The sequence below is a fragment of the Lagopus muta genome, chromosome 1, assembly GCF_023343835.1.
Source record: "Lagopus muta isolate bLagMut1 chromosome 1, bLagMut1 primary, whole genome shotgun sequence".
Taxonomy (NCBI): domain Eukaryota; kingdom Metazoa; phylum Chordata; class Aves; order Galliformes; family Phasianidae; genus Lagopus; species Lagopus muta.
Window position 1 is genome coordinate 107,322,974 of NC_064433.1, and position 22,506 is coordinate 107,345,479.

The 22,506-nt window shown below is 41.7% G+C and overlaps 1 protein-coding gene across 1 annotated transcript in view; it reads left to right on the forward strand.

Annotated features, from left to right (window-relative positions):
• Window positions 1-3,478: 3,478 nt before the first annotated feature.
• Window positions 3,479-22,506, forward strand: part of PCP4 (Purkinje cell protein 4) — a 54,012-nt gene continuing 34,984 nt past the window's right edge. The window contains exon 1 of the mRNA XM_048932543.1: window positions 3,479-3,582. Within this exon, the coding sequence (XP_048788500.1) occupies window positions 3,574-3,582 (9 nt within the window). The 5' untranslated portion in view covers window positions 3,479-3,573. The remainder of the gene's footprint in view (window positions 3,583-22,506) is intronic.

A 22,506-nucleotide genomic window follows, 5' to 3' on the forward strand; every position in this document is an offset into this window, starting at 1 on the left:
AGTATTACCAGAGGCTGGAAAGACTTTCAGCTAAGGGGTACCTCAAAATGAAAACCTGGTGCCATCACATAAGATAAATGACAGAACAGGAATACTAGAGGTATCTTTATTCAAAGCTCCTCCTGAGACGTTCAGCTTGCTACTGCATTGCCAGAACACAAGGAATGTTAAACTAAGCTGGCTCATACATTATCATGTCAGAACTCAGTCCGCACCCAGGATTAGAACGGATCTGTGTGTCTGTGTGTGTAGGCTCAAGGGCTATGAAGTTCAGAAGATCCACACTAAAAACAAGGTGAGGCATGTAGCATCTCAACCTTTCGTTTGTCTCTGGGTTGCTTTAACTGTCTGTGGAAATTTTCTCCAGGGTATGATAAACAAATCTGGAAGGCAGTGAAGAAAGCTTGGGCTGTCAGCTGGGAGAAGGGAGTCCTCTGCTCACCAAGAGCCTGCTGATAGCATCTTGTGCAGCTTATACTGCAACTGCATGCTGGAATACACGCAAGTAAAGGGGATACTGCATGCAGGGCACTGCCATCACCATCAGCATCATTGCTCTAGAAGAATGCTGTATTTGGAGAAAATAAACTCAGCACCTGGTTAGGAACTGCCATTTAACACAGCACCCTGAGAAGCGAGGCACTTCCATTCTCCTCCATGTTTTCTACCATGAAGATGGGGAAGGGTATGGGGGCAAGGTATGTAAGGATCAGCTGAGGCCCCTCGCTGTGCTCAGCCCAGAGCAGACAAGCTGAGGGAACGGCATGGAGCTGTGTTGGGGAGGGCAGCTGGGGGTCAGGGAAAGGGTCTGCACCACAGGGCGGTGGGCGTGGAACGGGCTGCATTGGGCTGTGGGCATGGCCACCAGTGATGGAGTTCACAGAGCATTGGGACAGTGCTTTCAGACACAGGGTGTGAATTTTGGGTGGTTCTGTGTGGTTGGACTCAATGATCCTTGCGATTTGCTTCCAACTCAAGATACTCTGATTCTATGAACTGTGTCTCTTCTAGCTAATGTCAGCAGCTAATTCCTCAAAATACCAGCTCTCATTGCCCCTGCTCCCAGGTCTTGAACTGGGACTGCGGGACATCCTCCACTGTCTGGGTACTGAGGCCCATTGTGCCTCTAGGCTTCCTTGGGTGCAGCTCAGTGTGCTCTGCAGAGGGTCCCTCTTGGAGGCTATAAACTCCTCAAGGCAGGCCAGAAAGTAAAAACATTTTATGTTCCCCCACCGAGTCTAGTGCAAAGACTCTTCTCTGTTCACATGCTTCTGTGTGCACTGTGGAGTACAGCCTGAATTACAGCAGTGAGATTTTCTGCTTGGATACGACACATATATTTTGATGATGAGAGAGACCAGCTCTCAGACAGAAATCCATTGTTATGTCATACCTCACCAGCACACGTTCTTCATGCAGTTACAAAATAAGCATGTACTGCTTGCCACCCAGACGGCTAACTGGCAACTGCTGCTGGCAGTGGCCATACCTGGGGAGGACATGTGCTGGTGTATAAGTATGGCCCACCTCACTGTCGTACTGCTCTTTGCTGGGCTCTCACAGGACTGAATGAGCAAATATACAGAAGGAAAGGTAGCTGATCCTGTTTGGGCATGATACAAGCAGAGACTGTGCCACACTCCCAGGATGTTTGTTTCCCCACCGAGGTAAGCAGCAAGAGAATTTCAGATCCAGCCTTATTCTCCTGCAACCAGCAGGGCTCTTAGCAATGTCAGTGGAAGCTGAAAATGTTTTCTTTTAGCTGTCTCTGTCACCTACTGAGTGTTTGTGAGTCCGCTGGTCAGAAATAACCCCTTGAGCACACAAGAATACCAATGGTATTCTTGTCAGAATATAGATACTAATGCAATGCACCAATGACTGCCTTTCTTGGAAAATGTTGTCACATAACTCAAAGCTGCTTTAGGGGCTTCACCATTTTTACTCTGGATACTCACACCATAGTGACACTTCTGAAGCAGCAGAACAAGCAGCTATTCATGCAATAAACTCCCACCTTGTTTATTGCCCACTTGGTATGCTCACAACAAGACCTGGGATAATTTACATGAGTTCTGTAAAATGCCAGATGCCAGGGGAGGTGAAGACAGTATTTTAAAATAAGGTCTTTCCCCTCATTTTCTATAGAAAATAACAGGAAAAACCTATAATAAAAAAAAATAATAATAATAATTAAAAAATTAAAAAATCCTGCAACATTTTGATCCCTAGTTGTAAATCATAGAATCATAGAATGGCTTAGGTTGAAGGGGACCTCAAAGCCCACCCAGTTCCACGCACCAGCTCAGGCTGCCCAGGGCCCCATCCAACCTGGCCTTGAGCACTTCCAGGCACGGGGCACCACAGCTTCTCTGGGCAGCTGTGCCAGAGCATCACTGCCTTCAAGGAAAGGATTTCTTCCTAACATCTAGCCTAAATCTCCCTTCTTTTAGTTTAAAGACACTCCCCCTCATCCTATGACTATCTACCTCAGTAAAATGTCACTCCCCCTCCTGCTTGTAGGTTTCCCTTGAGTTCTGGAAGGTTGCAGTGAGGCAAGGCAAAGGGGCCTTCCATAACGGCATTGCAAAATCTCTTCCACTGCCTCCATCCAGATGAGCCCTGGATGTGGATTTTGACACAGAAGCTGTTGGCAGGCTGTGGAAAGGCTGACAATCTTCTTGGGCTCTTCAAAGTGCTACTTTAACTTTTTTTTTTTTTTTTTTTTTTTTTTTTTTTTTTTTTTTATAAATCCATTTAAGAGAAATTTGAGGGAGTTAAATGCATTCTCGAAGCAAATTGAATCTATATTTCTTCACAGATACATGAGTCAGAGCATCTGAACGTGTATTGCCAAATATAGGCATTGTGCTACATCAGAAGATGGATGCTGGAGGATAACTGCATAATTTCCAAAGTTTTTGTTTTATTATCTTTTCATTTTTGTCAAGCAAATGACAGAGAACACTCTTTTCCATCCCTCCAGGAAAGCTGCCTGACAAAGAAACACTGTATATTTTAAAAGAAAAGGCAGCAAGATTCATGTTGTGACTGTCTGAAGTCTGCCATAGGGATGGAGTTAGGTGGGTGACACAGTGGCCATGACACTTCGGTGTCCCATTGGGACTGAGCACGGGATCCCACATTTTCAGCACCTCCAGCACACACCTGAAAGGTGGCAGAAATGGGTGGAGAAATCCACTCTCAGACCCTGGGCTGAAAGATCTGCCTCCCAAATGCGCGACCACAGGATGAGGCAAAGGGACGCAGATCCCCCGTTTGCCGCGGACGAGCGTCCACGTTCAACTCCTTCTCAGCGCGTTCTCCGCCCTCCGCCATTTTCCCCCTTTTGCCCGTAGCTCCGCAACCGCCCGCCAGGGGGAGCCGCGGCTCCTCGGATGAGGGGTGCGGGGGCTCGGCGCGGCCGAAGGCACTCATTGGCTGCGGCTGGGCGGGCCGGGCGCGGGGCGCCGCTTCTTAAAGGGCTGCGCGGGGCGGCGGGTGTGCGGTGCCGGGCGGGTGCTGCCGTTTAGGGGCGCGGGCGGGTGTGTGCGTGCGGGGCTGCCGGGCGAGATGAGCGAGGTGGGTGAGCGGCCGCTGGGCGCGGGCGATGGGAGGGTAAGGGGGAGCCCTGCTGCTCTTAGGAAGTGGGAGGGTGGGACGGGGGGTCTGCGGGTGCGGGAGGCGTTGAGCGTTAGTACTTTCCTAAGGTCAGGTGGGGAGGGCAGGGTGCTTCTGTTGCGGCTGAGCTGGGAGGTGTTTGTTGGCTGTGTGCGGGGTCTAGAGCTCGTAGCTTCTGTAAAGCTGTATTTAATGAGTCTCTACAGGTGTGTGTGTGCCTTCAAAGCGAGAGGTGTTGCCTTGTTTTGTGCTATGAAGGACTGTGTGCTCCGGTGGAGAATTTGAAAACCAGAGTTTAAAGGTGTTTGCAGCGCTTTTCCCTGCGTGGAATCATCATAGAAGAAATTGTGCGGGAGCCAGATGTGGGAGCTCATGGAAAAAATGACATCTCTGTAGTCTAATGCTAATGTGAACTTCACAAAATCTGACCTGGGAAGGATAATTAAGGAAAAGAATGTAGATACTTTTATAGCCTGGAAAGGTTGCTGCCTGTTTGTAAGTAAATAAGCTGTTTTAGGAGAAATATTCTGGGGGCAAACCAGTCAGTCAAGTGCCAGCCAGAGTCAGCTTGCAGCATCCCAGATTCTCCATTGCACTTTCCCTTGGGGATGAGTAGTGATATCTGTAATTACACCTTACCCAAGCGCCTATTTCTGGAGGCTATTTCCTGTTACAAAAAAACCTGCCGCTTCTCTAACAATTGGCTATTGCTGTCCTAGCAACACAAGTAAAGCAAAAAGAAGCACTGAATTAGTTTCTGACTAGCTGATGTGCAGCTGTTATACGTTGGTGCTCTCTTAGGTAAAAGACTTGAGGTGAGGACCTGAGACATAATTATGAGGAGAAACATTTTAGTTTGCTGGTCAGGCAAGTGGGAAAAGCAGAGAGAAACCTCATTGTGCTTTCCTGCTGCTTGCAGGGATCTGACAGCCCAAGTGTACTTGCACCATGCTTTCTGTGACCTCTCCCTATCGCTGCCTGCATTTGGATTCACTGGGTTGAGTCCATGCTGTAGCCTTTTAAAGTAACTACATGTTTGCCACACACACTGGCTGCTCCTTTAAGGTAATGTTTGGGGAGAAATTCTCTGGTGAAGAGGAATGGTTGGATGATCCTGCTATACTGACTGCAACTGTGCAAGGCACTATTACATTATATTCATGTGCTAGGATGTACTTGTTCATTAATTTCCTTTTCATAGTTTGAAGTATTATTGCTTGCTTTGTACATAGTGTGTCCTGATGAACATTAAGATCACTCTTAATGCCACCATAGGGGTTCTTTATTCATATTAAGTTTCCTGGTGCCTCACAGGGCAGTATTTCTAGCACACCTTCAAAGCTAGAAATGTCATCTTTCTATGATTCTTAAGTGCAATCAATATCTTCAGTCCTACTGTCATTCAACAGATAATACTGGAGCATTTATCACCCACAGCTATACTGAATGAAAGCCAACAGTCAGAAGAATATTCTTTTTCCAGAAGACAGATAGGAACAACTGGACCAGCCCAAACCACCCCAGTTCAGAAGGCTGCTTAAAAGCAGAGGCAAAAAAAGATTAGAAAGCAAGCTCCTTAAACATCTGTTTGGATGGGGGTCTTGCTGGATTTCAGTTTAATGCTGTAACTGAATTTTTTTTTATTTTCTTTGTCCTAATCTGACAGAATCTGAGGACCGTGATTAAAAAAGGTTCATCTTGAGCCCCGAAAAGATTATCTCAAAGTGGTGTTGAGATGGCTGAAAGCTTATGTTTGTAATTGGTAGTATTTGAGTGGAACTTAAAATGCAGTGGTAGCAAATTCTGAAGAAAGCTTTCAGATCCTTTGGAAGTTATTTCTTGAGATTTTTTTGTGGCTTCTTATTTTACTGCATCAAGCAAAATTGACTTAGTTCCTGTTTATGTGATTACCACTCTCCTGATGGAGAAAGCTCCATCGTGATGGAGGAAGCAGCCATTAATCTGACTGTAGTATTCCTTTATTTTCCAGCAGCTACTTTTTTTCAGTGAGGAAAGAACTCTGCAGGAAAATCTTGATCTGCAATTAGTCAAAAAAAAAAAAAAAAAAAAATGTATTTAAGATACTCTGATTGCTGGGCAAAGATCTGGCATTGTAACTCCAGGGAACTTAAGGTATAAGGGTTTGCCCAGTTGGATCACGGAAGTGTCCAAATGTATTTCTTGCTGGATGCTTTTTTGGTTTTAGCTGGAGATAGTTCATTATGTACTGAAATGTGTTTTTAGGTGTTGAAGTAACTTTGCAAATCTATTCCCGAGTAATTGAGGAGCCTTTTCTCTAGATCTATAGTAGATTTATTCCTTCAACTTTAATGAGCTTGGAGAGAATGGCCAAGCTGTTCAGATTTGGCTACTGCCATACAGCATCTATGAGACAGATACAACTGTTGTTCCATTAAGGATCTCTAGTCACCTAGGATGAAATGGGGAAAGTCATCTTGGGTGTTGGTTCACAGAAGAATGCCAAATAGCAATATACACTTGCTAGTGAGCCTTTAAGCTTAAAACTCACCTCAAAGAGTCTGTCAGCTTATCAGTGGAGTAACTATCTGACATGCTGAGTTTGTCAGGCCATGCAGGCAGTATTCCTCTGGTGTGAAGGCTTGCAAGAAGCTTTTTTTTTTAACTTCATACAAATATTTTTACAGCAGTCATTGCCACTCTTTCCTTCTGTGTTGAATGGCTCTGGTTTTTAGGGATCAGTCTTAATCGTAGAGTTTGACTGTAGAGTGCTTAGGTCTCTTAGCTGGGCTTGGAATACAAAGAACTCCAGCTGTTGTTTCTCTCTGGAGCTGCAGCAAGCTCATTCCTGTTGTCTTATGGCTCTTTAATTTGGCACCAACTGCTATCTTGTGCCCACCTCTGGGAGAATATGAAGGGTACATGATTGTGTTACCTGTAAAGGGGATGTGCTGGGTATTTCTGGCTCATCAGCTCAAATCTTGTGGGGAATGCCAAGCAGCTTCCAACTACAGCCCAGAGTATTTAATCTGTATAATTTGGAGCTCAGATTACCTTCAGATAGTTACACAGCAGTTGTGTTGGGAAGATGTTGACTTCACTAGAAATATGATATGCCTAACACAGAGGTCGAAGGCTTGTCCTGAAACTTGAGCTTCATCAGTCCTTGGAGTGAGAGGAAATGTCTTATAACCAAGGCCCCTAACCTCATGGTGTGGGTATGTTTCCAGTCTACTAGAGCAACATGGGGTGTCTGCTTCCTTATAGGTTGAAAAAGGCCCTGGGATGCCTTTCCATCACTTCAGTCAAGTACCCTAGCCAGGAGGCTGTTACAGAAGGAGAGTAATGTAGCCAAGAATGGAACTTCTGGCATAAGTGCTGGTTTCTGCCTGAAACTGTAACTGTTTCAGGTAGTTAAGTGGGAAAGCTGAAACTTGTTCATGGACTGCTTTCCCAAATTCAGTTCAATATTGCATAGAAACCGGGCTAAACTGTTGATACCTTGAGTCTCGGAACTAGATGTATTTAAACACTGAAGTGGTGTTTCCAACATCAATAATCCTGATGGGAATAAATCAGATGTTTTTTATTGGGGGGAAAATATGCCATGTTTGTTCAAGGGAGCTACCGTACTCTTATGTGGTTATTGCAATCTAGGTTGTGGAGGGGGCTGATGTCTTAGCAAGCAGACCTTTTGCAGTAGGATGAGGGGGTGGAGATGTGATGATGATGACAGTGCCTTTTTGTTCAGATACTGCAGTGATTCTCTACTTCTGAACTATCAGTTTCACTGAGGTTGCACCCACAATAGGTACACAACTGCAGAGATCTAAAGTGCAGCTAGAATGTGGCAGGCATCTTCTCAAACAGCACTTATGAATGAAGTTGGAATCTAATCTTAGTTTGGTGAAGGTGGTACAGGTCAGAAAGAAGCTTGTGTTTGTTTTTTTTTTTTTTCAATGTGTATAATGCTAACAGATTAAAAGAATACTCTAATAGGGGACAGTTGGCTTCAGAAGTGTGCTACAAGATAATATTTCCTTGTAAAGAGTAACTTCAAATGAAAACCTCTGTATTTGTAAAACAAGAGAACTGCATCCAGCACTTCAATAGGAAAATTGAGAGTATAATTTCAGGCTCCAAAGGCATGTAACATATTAATATGTCCCTACAATTCTACTGTATCATCAAGCTTACAAGGATTGTCTTTCCACCATTTCTATGCTGACTTGGTCAGGCTTGTGATGAAATAAGGTATATGGTCAATGTCTGCTGTTATTTGTCTTATTTTCCAAGTGTATGAAATAAAAAGTATGTCAGTGTTTGTTTTCTTTTTCTGTAATAACAGTACAAAATAACTTCTAATAGAGTGGCTAGTCCTAGACATTGGGTGTGTAAATCATGTGATGCTCATTGCTTGGTTGAAGAGGGCTGAGAGAAGGCTGTGGGCATCAGAGGAAAGCTATGCCTTTCTTCATCCTGTCAGTTGCAGTGGAGCTTTAAAATCACAGGGCCATGCAACACTTTATTCTCTGTGAGGCATAGGATCCTTTAATAAAGATGAATAACAGCCTCTCTTTTTCTAAGAAAAGGTGTTCTGTTTCTTTTTTTCTCAGTTGTTTAGACACTAGTTTAACAAAAATAGACATGCCAAATAAATAGAAACTAGGTGAAATCATAACTAACATTCTTTGTCCCTTTACTTTTCCATCTACTTTTAATAATGGCAATCATTCTTTATTTCTCTTATGGAAACAAATGGAGGAGACAGATCAGGTAGGCTACTTGTCTCTTCTCAGGAAAAGAAATGACAGACTTTGGAATGGGCTCAGAGCAAGCAACTGCAGAAGAGTTGTAATTGTGAAACTTGCTTTAACGACAGGGCTGGGGAGAAGTAACTCAATTTATCCTCGCTCTCCATTTTTCTTCCCACCTTCCATGTAAAAGAGTGTATGGAATAAGTGTTGCATTGGTCAGTCCTTCAGCTGTTATTTTCTCACCTGATCAATTCATGTCAAGTGATACGTACCTTTATTTATGAGCAACATGAAACTTGGAGGAAGAAGCACAAGTTCAGTCAGAAGTGAAAATTGCCTACATGCCTTGAATATTATTTACAGCTGAGTTGTCTCTCCTCTTAAAGAGAAAAGTATTATTTTGTGGACACTGAATTTTGTTACCTTATCACCTTAGTATGCAGTGCATGAAACATGACCCAGAATGGAGGTGTACCTTATACTGTGAGGATGGTGAAGGTAGACTGAATGATGATAGAATGCTTTTGTTGAAGTGATAGTAAAACCCAAAAAAGGGATGGGGGATGGAGGTGGGGGAGGGAAGCCATTGAAGGTGGTATCCTTCTGACTTCAAACTGTAAAGATGACCAGATTAGAGACTGCTGAATGTTGTACTTGATCATTGTGTTAAATCTGCAGGTTCATTGGTTGATACTTGGCTGAACATGAGCCAGCAGTGTGCCCAGGTGACCAGGAAGGCCAATGGCATCCTGGCTTGTAGCAGCAATAGTGTGGTCAACAGGAGCAGGAAGGTGATTGTCCCTCAGAACTGTACTCAGTTCTGTGAGGCTGCACCTCGAGTGCTGTGTTCAGTTTTGTGCCCCTCACTACAAGAAAGACATTGAGGCCCTGGAATGTGTCCGGGGAAGGGCAGTGAAGCTGTGAGGAATCTGGAGCACAAGTCTTATGGGGAGTGGCTGAGGGAACTGGGGTTGTTTAGTGTGGAGAAGAGGAGGTTCAAGGGAGACATTATTGCTTTCTACGACTTCCTGAAGGGAGGGTATAGCAAGATGGGAATAATTGTCTTCTACCATGTAACTAGCTAGAGGGAATTGGGTTGTCTCAGGGAAATTCAGGTTGAATGCTAGGGAAAAATGTCTTCTCTGAAATCTCTGAAAGAGTGGTTAGGCTCTGGAACAGACTCCCTAGGGAGGTGGTGATGTCACCAGCCCTGAAGGTGTTCAAGAAGCATTTAGATGCCGTACTGAGGGATGTGGTTTGTATGGATGATATGTGGATGTGTGATATATGGATGGTTGGACTAGATGGTCTTGGAGGTCTTTTCCAACCTTGGTAATTCTGTGATTCCCTAATGTGTGGAGAGGGAGTGCTAGCTATGGCAGGATGTGTGGTAATGTTTATTTAGTGTCACAAGCACATTGGTGTCTAATGGCCTGGCAGGAGGTATGAGCAGCTTTATTTGCTGCTCTTTAGTTAGCTCATTTGATTCCAGTTACTCAATAGAGCCAGCAGGACTAGGGAAGCCAGTGTAGAATAACCAGATAAATGGGTGTCCTGGTTTTAGTTGGAACAGAGTCTATTTTCTTCATTGTGTCTAGTATGATGCTATGTTTTGGCTATAGGAGAAAAGCAGTGTTGATAATACACCAATGTTTTAGGTCTTGCTGAGCAGTGCTGTATGGAACCAACAGCTGCACAAGGAGCTGGGAAGAGACAGAACCAGGACAGATGTCTGAAACTGGCTTAAGGGATGTTCTGTCTCATAGGATCAGAGAATGGCTTGGGTTGAAAGGGACCTCAAGGATCATCAAGGTCCACCCCCCCTACCCCCCACCACATTCAGGGCCACCAACCTCCCCATTTAATACTAGACCAGGCTGCCTAGTGCCCTATGCAACCTGGCCTTACCCACCTCCAGGGACGGGGCATCTACAGCCTCTCTGGGCAGCCTCTGCCAGCACCTCACCACTCACAGTAAAGAACTTCCCCCTGACATCCAACCTAAATCTTCTCTACTCAACTTAAAACCATTTCCCCTTGTGCTGCTGTTATCTACCCTTGTAAAGAGTTGACTCCCCTCCTGTTTGTAGGCTCCCTTCAGGTACTGGCAGGCTGCAATGAGGCCACTCTGCAGCCTTCTCGTATAACATCATGCAAAACTGTAAAACTGGGAAGTTGGCTGGGTGGGCTGTTTCTGCTCAGGGACTGACTGGGCATTACTCAGTGGGTGGTGAGTGACTGTGTTGTGCATTGCTTATTCTGTTTAAAAGAAATACATATTTTATGAGATATAATCACAATTATTTCTCTTTATTTTCTGTCTTATTAAATAACCTTTATCTCAACTTGTATGAGTTTTACAATTTTTTTTCTGAATTTCTCCCCCATTTTACTTGAGGGCTGGGGGACTAAGTGAATGGCTGTGTGGTGCTTAGCCACCTACTGATTTAAACCACAACAATGGGAACCAAGTGTTCAAGTTCTAATGATTTAAACTCAAAGGATGTATGCTGCTGCACCTGATCGGGGAAGATTGTGTGTTGGTTCACAGCACAAAATGACTACACTAAAAATGGGGAAGAGTGAAGAGCTGCAGGAAGCCTGGCTGGTTGTTTTGCTCTGGTGTAGAAGTATTTGTGGGGATTATGTCATCATTGTGTGTTATGTCATCCCCAGAAAAGATGCAGTTCAGAAATGCCCAAGCAAGCACTGATCAGGCTCATATCCTCGGAAGTAGGACAACTCTCAGTGTAACATTATGCTACAGGTTTTTAATCTTGTCAAGAGTTAGTAGGCTCTTTCCATGCAAATTGGTGGCTCTTTCCAAGCTGAACCTATTAGCATGCAAGATATTAAGGAAGAACAGTGCTTTATGAGTGTTTTTATTGATACAGTTATACTCTCCCACAGAAAGAAGGTTGGCTTTAGTGTTTCTGAGCCAGACTCATTCAGCTGAGTCATGTCTGGCAAGTCAAACAACTTGACATGCTGCTTTGCCTTTATGTCTCCTTGAAGAGCCTGTGTGCATTTCAGCAAAGCCCTGAATAGGCACTAGGATTAAGTTGGATTAGTGAGAGGAAAGAGTGCCCTCTTCTATGAGAGAGCAAGGGAACTGGGTTTTGAATGTGCAAGATAGACTTCCCTTCAAAAGGGCCTAAACAATGCATCATACAGGTGAATGCAGGTCCTAATGTAACTGCAATGTAGTGGTTGGTAATGGAGAGTAGCTGGCCTGAAATGAACCAAAGCATGTAGCTAAAAATGAAAACATTTGAAGTGCTCAAATCCCAAGTCTTGGGTGAGGCAGTAGGGAGAGGTGCATAGGCAGAAAAATAATTCAAATTAAAAAATCACAAGTATGTATTTCATTTGATTTCTAGTGCTTTTTAGTTTCTAGTTCCTGTGCTCCATGTAATGGGACTACTGCTGTCTTTTTTTTCTTTATAAAAAAATAAGCTTTTTCAAATCTCAAGGACTAAATACTAAGTATTCTGGTTGTTGAATTTCTAAGCACAGTTTCAAAACTAGTTTGAAATACCATGAACAATATCTTTTATTGGAACTTGAGAGATACCATGTGGTGTTCTGGAATGAAATCTGAGCAGCACTGAAAACCAATTCCTAAAGTTCCAAACATATTTTAGTGGAATGTGAGGTGAAGGAATACGGAAGATGGAAACTGCTGCAAAATAAAGCATCAACTTGATTGGAAGGAGGAGGAAAAGCAGACTAGGCAAATGGAGGTAGCTGGGCAAACAGGTTTCTGCAGATTACGTGGTGGAAAAATAAGATGTGAGGTTTCGTAGCTGCTTTGTACGTATCACTACTCCACTTAGATCTGACAGATGCATACTCATCACTTAAAGAGAGAACAAGCACATTGTTGGCTTGGCACACATTTAAACTACATGTGCCAGCACACGTGTGCTGCAGTTTAAGCAGGTCAACCAAATGCCTAAGGCAGGCTGACTTCATGCCAATTTTAATTGGCCAGTCAGACTTGGCTAGCTATCACTTCAGCTTATTTCCCAAGCTATGGCACAGCATTAGCACCCAAGCCAAGCTGAATGCGTCTGTACAGAAAGTCTGCAGGAGACCCTCAACTTGTTTCTCAAGGATTTTGTTCTGAGTTCTGCCTTCTATTCCTTGCTTTGAGTAGAAGCTTGGTGCATTTTCACCCTGGAGCTGGTTAAAGGGGTGGATCTATGTATGCAGAAACAATTAGCTAAGGATCTAGCATTACTCTTGTAAATTGTGGGGGGAAAAAAATGAGAGTTACAAATCCAAATTCTAACAATATCTCTTGTGGTCATTATCATATAAGCCTTTAAAATTAATAGATGTTTTCATCAGACTGCTACATCAGACAGTGCACAGCTGGATCTAAGTGAATGTTGTAATCTGCTTTCTGTGTGAAATTTAGGTCTGTTGGGATATTAACAAAATGAATATGTGGCTTTATTTTCTGGAGGAATGTATTCAGGTCTTTTTTAATGACTTTAATGACCTCCTGTGGAGCAGAAGGGCAAAAGCTTGCTTGATCTTGATTTTCAGTACAAATACAGACCGTGAAAGCGGGGCCTTACGATCCTTCTGACTTGTTCTCTCTTTAAGTCTTTCCTGACTACAGGAAAGATCAGGAGAGACTCTCTTCCAGGGAGTATAGTGGTAGGACAAGGTGAAATGGCTTTGAACAAAAAGAAGGGAGATATATATCAGATAATGGGAAGAAGTTCTTTACTGTAAAGTGTGGTGAGGCACTGGCACGGGCTATCCAGAGAAGCTGTGGAGGTCCCATCCCTGGGGGAGACAGGACCCTGGACAGTCTGGCCTGGTGGGAGGTGTCCCTGATCATGGCAAGGAGGTTGGAACTAGATTGTCTTTAAGGTCTCTACAATCCCAAACCAATCTGGTAAGTCTGTCCTTGGAGTCAGGGATGCTGGGAACTACCTACAGCTACACTGGAAATTGCTTTCCTAATTTCTCTGCCACTATTGACATCAAAGCTGATAGTAGCATTAATTTCACTGAGCAGCTGCAGGGTCCAGAGAGCTTCTGATTTGTGGAAATCCGTGTTTTTCAGCCAGCTCTTAGATGAAGCTAGTGATCTATCTTCTTTTTTTCCTCTGCGTTCTATGTGAGCATGTATGAGTGCTGTCCCTGAAGCTTGGCAATCGGTGTGACCTTGTGCATCACCCCATCCATTTTCCTTCTTAGTGTTGTGGGGTTATTTCTAATCACTTGGCTGCTGCTTGGACGCACAGTGCCAAGGCAGCTTTGTTAGGAACTGCATCGCACTGGAAACAAAGCTGTTCCCCCAGAGTCTCAGTGGGTAGCTTTCAATGCATATCTGAATAATGAGGGACAAATTTCTGTCAAGTGCAGCCCAATTTCAAGGCAGCTACAGCTGCCAATCCCTGCGTAGGGATGTCCTGGTGGCACAGAGCCAAAGATAACGGGTATGCATCATCTCTTTGCGCAGCCCCTGGGTAGGGTGTGCTGCCAAGGCTGCAATGTGCTCTCAGTCCAGTGGTTTTCCCCTGCTGCTGGAACAGCCCCACAGAAGCTGCTGTCAAAACTGCAAATGGCTCTCGGGCTGCTTGCAGTCGCTGTCTGTGACCACACAGCCTGCCTGGAGGGTTGAGGAGCAAAGTGATGCGTAAACATCCATGTTGCTTCCTCATGCTATTGTCTTGAAAATCAGAAGGCTTTTCCCTATGGTGGGGGCAGGAAGTTGCTTTGTATAGTGACTTGAAACTGCTGTAATCAATAACTTCTCAAAACCTGGCTGGGCAGTTCTAGAAGGTTGTGGTAACATCTGTTTACCCCAGAAATAAGTAAGGATATGGGAAGAAAGTGAGAAGGAATTTTGTTTGAATTGTACAGCTGGGGAAAAAAAAAAAATGCTAACAGAAAAAAACACCCAAATTTCTGCAGTCTGGGAAGATGCACAGTCTGTTTTAATAATGATAAAGTTGATATGATCAGATATGAAGCAATTTGTCAGTGCAGACTTCTGCCATCAATAACCAAGTTGTCCCTTGAAGACAGCCTCTAACTCAATTACAGCTGGGTTTGTATCTTGGCAAATTAAATTACCCTCAATTTCAGCAGAGTTTGGAGGAATTACATATAAAGTAAATATTTGTTTAAGAAAACCAACACCATCCATAATCAGCTATATCATGCCTGAGCAAAGAGCCTGACCCCTTAATTGGCTTAGTGCATTCTTCCCACCTGAGACTGGAAATATTAAAGGGTACCCATGATGCCCTCTGAATTCAGCACTTTGCCCAGGTCCCCAAGATTCTGATTAACTCCTCATCAATTGCTACAGTCAGCTGCCATTAACTGTGCCTGCATAGCTGGTTAGGGCTTATAATGGAGGTATGCTGTCTGTGTGTGGCTAGACCTCCCTGTCACTGAGCTGCTTTAGTAGTGCCTGGCTGCCTGGTGTTTCTTTGAGGTTGTGCAGCATCACCAGGAGATATGGATCCATGTTGAACTGGTAACTGATTAAATGTTTGGGATCTGTTTAGCAAATAGTATTTCGAATCAGGGGCATTAGAGTATTTACTTTAAAATTTAAAAAAATGTAATACTTCCAAATAACTTCTTTTCAGAACACCACAGCTTCCAGATTCTTTTTATCAAGAACTTTTGGTCCATCTGCAGTTTTCAGCTTTTTAGGAGAAAGCCAGCTCAGAATAAAATTAGCTGCTGAAATCATTGGGGAATGCAAGGAGATCTTTCTTCTTAGGAGTGTCGTGCAGCAGTGCTGGAGCAGATCACCCAGAGAGAGTGTGGATTCTCTGCCCTTGGGACTTGCGAGACCTGGCTTGGCAAAGAATTGACAATGTTCTCCTTCAGGCTATTTGTAGGACCAGAGACTTCCAGAGGTCTCTTCCAGCCAATGCTACCTTGGTGCTATTGTTGAAATTCTGCATCCTTCCATCTGTACCCCCTCATTTTTGAGCTAGGGCTTTTTTGAGCATCTTTGCTCTCCTATGGAACAATCTCCTGAGATCATAGCAATTCCCACTGTGTCTAGAGGAATTAAGGAGGAAAAAAAAAAAAAAAAAAGGAGATTTGAATGTTTCAAAGCAAGTTATGTTTTGGTACTCAGTTTCCAGAATCAAATTGTGGTTCTTCCTCCCTATTGCCTGTTCTGTTGGACTGATATAAACAATTAAACTCTTCTTAAGCCGGATGACTCCTTCCAGTGATTAATTTCAAGACAGCTCTGCAGAAAGATTACTATTATCTGGAATAATCTTAGTGATGCTATTTTCTGTATGGCTTTGCAAGCAATTTTATTTGGACAAATGAGACCTTGAGGATGGAGAGAATCATCATTATCAACAAAGAATCATCATAGAATGGCCTGGGTTGAAAAGGACCTGAAAGGTTACCTAGTTTCAAACCCCCTGCCCGTGGGCAGAGTTGCCTACTGCTAGACTAGGTTGCCCAGAGCGACATTCAGCCTGGCCTTGAATGCCTCCAGGGATGGGGCATCCACAGCCTGGACTGGATCGTATTGGGAAGGGAGTTCTGAAGGCTGGTTTCCTGTCCCAAACTTCCTTTTTGGAACTGTGGTGTCAAATTTAATGCTACCAGTCGATAAGAACTGATAGGATTAAAAAAGGAAGAAACAATCTGAAGAATTCTAGTCATTTTTTGTTTATACTTCACAGCTTAATCAATCTATTTTTATGTAATTGAAATACTCCTCTTGGGTCACCTTGGTATTTCCTATTTATCAATTTGCAGTGTAATTTGTGGATACAGGCGTTACCATCCTTGTCCAAATGCGAGCTGAGGTATTTTTTTGTTAGTTGGTGTTTGAAGGCTTATTCCATAGTTAATTTTACCCTGTTTATCTTGTGCTTAACAGAACTTAATGTGCAGTTTAGAGATCTTACAGTACCGCAGTAAGATTCCAACTCTCACTCAAGCAACTAATGCTGCTGAAGTAAACACAAGTACTTGTTCACATGCGAGTTCTCCTGTAAATAAGCCTTGCAGGATCAAGCCCTGTTTCCTGCAGGAAAAAAAAAAAAAGATTACTTCTCAAGGCTGGCACGGTAATTAACAGGATTTGGGAAATACATTCTTGCAGCTGCTTTCAAAATTAACTTCAAAGATTCCATTAATCCCTGCCTCAGAAAAAAAAGAAAGTGATTACAAATGTCTTCGGAGAAATATCTACTTAATAATGTTTTAATTCAGAATATGCTAATAACCTAAATATTAAGGAAGATACCGTTTGTGCTAATTATGTTGATTATGTTTGGTGTTGGTGTAAATATACTGTTTGGAACACTGCATTGAATATGAATACAAAATCAGCAGGTTTTCAGTGAGTTGATTTATAAATTGCAGCACTGCTTTGGTGAAAGTGGGGCATAGTTCTCCTCTGTGCTATTAGAATCTATAAATACAGCACTGTAAGTGGGTTTCTGCGTCTCTGACAGTGATTCTCTCTGCTCCTTCTTATTAGCTGCCTCCTTCTTCAGCCTGGAATCATACTGGGTGCTAGTGCTGAGGACTCACCTCAAACCTAAAAGCTCTGTCTGGTAAAAAGTGAACTAGCTGCACCTTGCTGATTGAGGCAAATGCCTGAACTCTGTGAACACCCCCATGCTTAAGGCACTCTGTCCATTGGGTGAACTAAGTATTTTATGTAGACTTATTCTTAAGTAGTTTAAATGACTAAAAGGTGCAAGGATGTGAATGCTGTGAGGTTCAAGTTATTTCATTTATAGAAAGATGTAAGGAAATTGCACAGGTAGATTTTTCTGGAGATGCTATATTTCAGTAACTTGGTTCTACCAAGCTGTGACTTCTGGCCTTTTGAAGCTAGGCTTGCCTCTGGGCAAATGGGGGGAGAACATAACAATCCTGAAATTTGAATCACATCTGTTCATCTCAGCCCAGTTCTGGGATTTTAATGTATAAAAATAGCCATAGGTGATCCTTAAAATTAAGGACAATCAATAGCTAGTCAAGTACAACACTGCTTGACCCATGAAGATAATTACAAAAATAGTCAGAGTGCCAGGGATTGTTTAATTTTGACAGCCAGTATTGAAAGATGAATCCTGGCACTCTTCTGCTCTGGCAATATTATGCTGCTCTGGCAACACAGGACGGCCAGAGAATAGAAAATTCCCACTGTGCAAAGGGACATGAAGAGGGTGCTACTTAGGTTTCTACTCTATCACAAGGACCTGAGATCCTAGGGTGACAGCAGGCAGGAAAAAGTGGTAGTCTCCAAAAAGTCACTTCTACCAGAAACTATTAGTCGTATAAATGACTGCTTTGTACTGAAGTATACATTGATAAATGTTTTTCATTCCTGTTGAGCACTCAAAAGATATAATCTGTGATTTCATGCAAAGATGTGCAAGAAGTCAGCAGGTTCATCAGACTCACGGGTACATTCAGATAAAGTATTGGCTAGATGCTCTGTGTTTGTTGCTGTTACCTTAAGTGCGGGCTTTGAAGAACAATTTTATCTCATAAATATTCAGTCTGTGGTGTGGGGGGAAAAAAAAGTGGAGAAACTTGTAAAGGTGGCAAAATAAACCAATGAGAAGAGTTTACTTCCAACAAAATTTTCATAGTGATATTCAAGCTTCTCTGGGACTCTTCAGTTCTGACTGTAAGCATTCTTTATGTAATTACTGGGGTTTAACATCAATCTACATCATGGACTGGTGTTGGAAACTTAAAATTGGAGTTAATGCGTGACAGCTTGTGCATGGCTCTCCTGTCATATACCAAGACACATACTATTGTTCCCCATTCATCTTCATGCATTTTGATATACAATTCCCAGGAACCTCCAGCAAAGAAGAATTTCACCAACTTACAGTGAAATTCCAAATTTGACAGAGTATATCCACTTGTTCCAGGCCATAGCCATTTGCTTTTTGCCCCTACTTACATTTTGGCTCTTCATCTAGTTTCTGACCTAAATTAAATTTTTGCTAGAGCTTGAAAGAGGAGCAGTTGCACAATGCCCATTGATTTCAGTTAGTTCCAGATGTCACTTCATCAAAGAACTGTTTTCCTGTGCCATGCATGTGTAATGTAGTGATTAACCAGCAACAGCAAATGGTTTCCTCAGTGCCCAATACCTGTTTTTTTTGTTTTTTTTTTTTTAATTGAATATTTGATCTTTGTTTTCAATAGCAAATTCATACCCAGTATAAAAAAGCATGGAAAACATTATTTTCTCATAATCAGGAATTGCATGTAGTGCACTTGGACAAGAAGTATATGGAAGATGAGGCTAATTGAAGGACGTAGCTTTGTGTGCTTTCTGTCTTTATTTATATCTAGTTTATCACCTTTAGTGTGTAGGAGTGCGCATGCAATTCTAATGCCCTCAAAATCCCACCTAGGGAAAAAAGAGAAAAAGCACTATGAAATAATGATGCAGTAATGGCGATGTAAGTGTGCTTTGGGATCTTCCTGCACCTATAAGCAAAGTGAGTTCACTTGTGGCTTATTTCATTAGTCCAAACTTCTCTGGTATCTCCAGAGATCAACCAACACTAAATAAAAATCAGCCTAGAACTTTGTTTCTTTCTTTGTTCCTGGATGAAGTCCACACTGACTGCACAGATCCAAGGTGCTCAATAGGAGATACTTAGTCCTGTAATCAGTGGGCATCAGCTCAGTGCGTTTCCAGGTTGTTCTGCTGCAAAGTAGGAAAGCTACAAGCTGTACCTGGAAAACTTGGGAAGTCCTTAAGTGAATACTTACAATGTTTTTATTTGAAGAAAAGTTATAAACTTATAAGTTACTAAAATATATTTTTCACTACTGTTCTCATTCTAGTGCTTAAGCAGCTGCTTTTGTTAATTAAAGCAGAAGGCTGTGAAAAAAACACCGATAAAATATTTGGATACATCTTATACACTTAACAGAAAATTCTGTATAGAGATCAGATACCAATGATAGCAGCACAAATTAAAGTCTCTCTTGTCTGGTCAGCCAGCTGTATGCCGTCTTTTATGTTGCACTGTACCAACATGTATTTCCTTCTGTCACACCTGTGCCTTTTCTGTTAGAGCAGACCTGGTAACAAAATGAGGGTTAAGAAAAGCCTAGGATTTGTGCAGATTTCCCTGCTGTTATCCAGTCGATGAGAACAGAGCATATTAATGATATACAAAATGTGTCAGTGAAATAATTGTGTTTAAAAAAAAAAAAAAAAAAAAAAAAACACCAAAAAACCCCTGATTCAAGGCCACACCAGCCATTTCTGATAATAATTTTACAGAAACTTTCCATTGTTTCTATTTTTTCTTTTATTCTTGAGAGTTTTTTTTCCTTTTTCCTTTTTCTTTTTTTTCCTTTTTCTTTTTTTTCCTTTTTCTTTTTTTTCCTTTTTCTTTTTTTTCCTTTTTCTTTTTTTTCCTTTTTCTTTTTTTTCCTTTTTCTTTTTTTTCCTTTTTCTTTTTTTTCCTTTTTCTTTTTTTTCCTTTTTCTTTTTTTTCCTTTTTCTTTTTTTTCCTTTTTCTTTTTTTTCCTTTTTTCCTTTATGTAGAAACAATATACTTTTAAACATCTGCAACCCCTGCTTCACTGGGATACAGCATGCCCTGTACATCATGTGGGCCCTGCACTCAAATGAAGGATAAAACCGTTTGACCCATTTGTCAGAGCTTCCTGACAGTCTCATCTCCTGATATTGGGCTTTCCATAGCTCCTCAAAAGTCATTCCTCTGCCTCAAGAAACTTCATAACCAATGCCTGGATACAGTCCCTAATGCTGAGGTGCAACTTTAAAGTGTTGTTGAAAGGGTCCAGAAATCTGAATACAAGAGAGAATGTAACAATGTTTGGGATTGCAGGATAGGTTAGGAGAATGAATAGAAAACCTCACTGCAGTAATTTAATGTTCTTATTGAGAAATCCTTCTGGCTGAAAGCTCACTTTTTGCCCTTAGTTTGTACACCTGGGGACTAATTCTGTAGATTTTACACTACATTAGCGAGCTGCACTGTATGGCACTAAGAATTTAACAGGAAAATAAACCTATTCTTCTCCTACTGTGGTTCCTGGCAGTAGCCCTTTTTCCTTCATCTTCTGACAAATTGGGAGTGACTTTGATTTTTGGAGACATTTTTAATGATGTGCCTTTGATGTTCAGCAAAACCACTGAGTTAAAAATTAATATAGCCCCAAGCAGTCATAAACTATGTTTCCTCCTACGCAACGTAGCAACAAAACTGTTTATCCTGTTTTACTGGATGATCATTATGGCTTTGGACTCATGTTCGTTTTGGCTCAGATGTTTCCTCTTCAATACCCAATGGACAGTTTATTCGGTGCTTCTATCCTAGTCCTTGCCTTACAGAATCTGGGGAACTTCAGAAGCTTTGAGTGATGGGAGATGGCTATGAGTTACAGGAAGCAAAAGGATTAGACTACTTTTAGCTTTTAAAAGATGGTCAGCAACTTGGGGATTGCTTGTTTAAAAACAAAGCTCAGAAATTAGTACTATTTTTTTCCTATTTCAATGTTATTAATTTCATTTGTTGGCTTTGAGGACAATATCTATTACACCAGCTTTTGAAGGGCTTTAATCCATTGCTTCTTGAAGATACTCCTCCTCATGTTCAGTCCTTTGTTTGGAATGATATTGGAAACCTAAGCCTTGTTTGCTGCCTGTGGTAGCATCGTGAAAGATGAAGAAGGAAGCAAGAGGCTAATGCTAATAGTATCAGCATCTTGAAAATGTGTTGGTTTTTTTTTGTTTGTTTGTTTGTTTTTAATAGGGCCAGTGAATGTATTGAAGTAAAATACTGAGGGGTTTGCAAGTGGATGAATATGTTGTATGTGGCTTTTTCCAACACAGTTGCAATGCCCTGTTAACAAGAAACTGATTTTCTTTCTCAAATCCATTGGTCTTTTTTGGAATACAGCACAGTGCTTTTAGATGAAATTATGTATGCAGCACAGAAGGAAGTACTATCAGAAGCTTGTTTAAGAGTCTTTAAAGCGTTATTCTATGTCTAATGGTCCCCAAACAAGCATTGTGTATTTAGTCTGATTTTAACTTAGAAAACAATTTTGACCTCATGAACAGAAAATATCTTCAGTAACTGAAGCTGAGATTTCATTTATTTTCTTTATCAGAACTTTCCCCTCTCCCAAAGGGGAAATCCTGAGACATGAAATGCGTGCTTCCCTATTCCAGCACTGCATCAGCAGCAGACCAAACCTGACAGGTATAGCCTGGGGAGGAAAGAGAAGTCTTCATAACAGCTAGGCAGCACAGTCTGAAATACTCAGAAAAAACATCTAAAAAAAAAAAAAAAAAAAAAAAAGGATTGGAAAGTAAATTTTTAGAAAAATTAATATAGTTACTGGATTTTTACCTTCTAGAAATTGGTATTTTATTTTTTTTGGGAGGTCCTGATAAATTTACACTGAAATCTTGTTTCAAATTGGGATTGAAATTGAAATATTGACGTATTAACAAAGCTTAATTTAAAGGCATAAATGTTAATGTCTTTAGCAAAATTGGCTTCTGGGTGGATTTAGTGACTTATGGCAATTGTGAAGTTATATTTTCACATTCAAAAAAAAAATAAAATGCCCTTTAGTATCTTTTTTTTTTTTTTTTTTTTTTTTTGCATTATTAGCCTAAAGTTTTCTTTCCTGTTGTAGACTTTGAAGCTCCAGGGAGAAACAAAAATATATTTCCATTGCATGGGGTGGTAGCTACGGACTCAAAGTTGTTTTCTGTAGGGATTCTGTCTCATTGCACAGTGTGAGATGAGGCAAAGGCAGCGGAACAGAGCCATGCACTGAAGTCTGCCACAGGGAGGAAGATGAGAGACCTCACCATGGGCATGTGGATGCACGATAGACCATATGTAGCTTTTTTGCTGTCCTCCTGAGGGGTTTGAAGAACTTCTATCTCCCTCTGGCTTTATATAATGAGAGCTAAGAGTAAACATGAAGGTTTTGTACTTACATCATGAATACTCTGAGAAGACAAACACAGTGGGAGATGAAAGACAGACACTAGAGGAGTTTTTAATCAGCAGTCCTGATTTTAATTTTAATACTGCTCTGCAGTAAATACCTGAGGATAAGTATGCCTGTATGATTTTTCATAACAGAA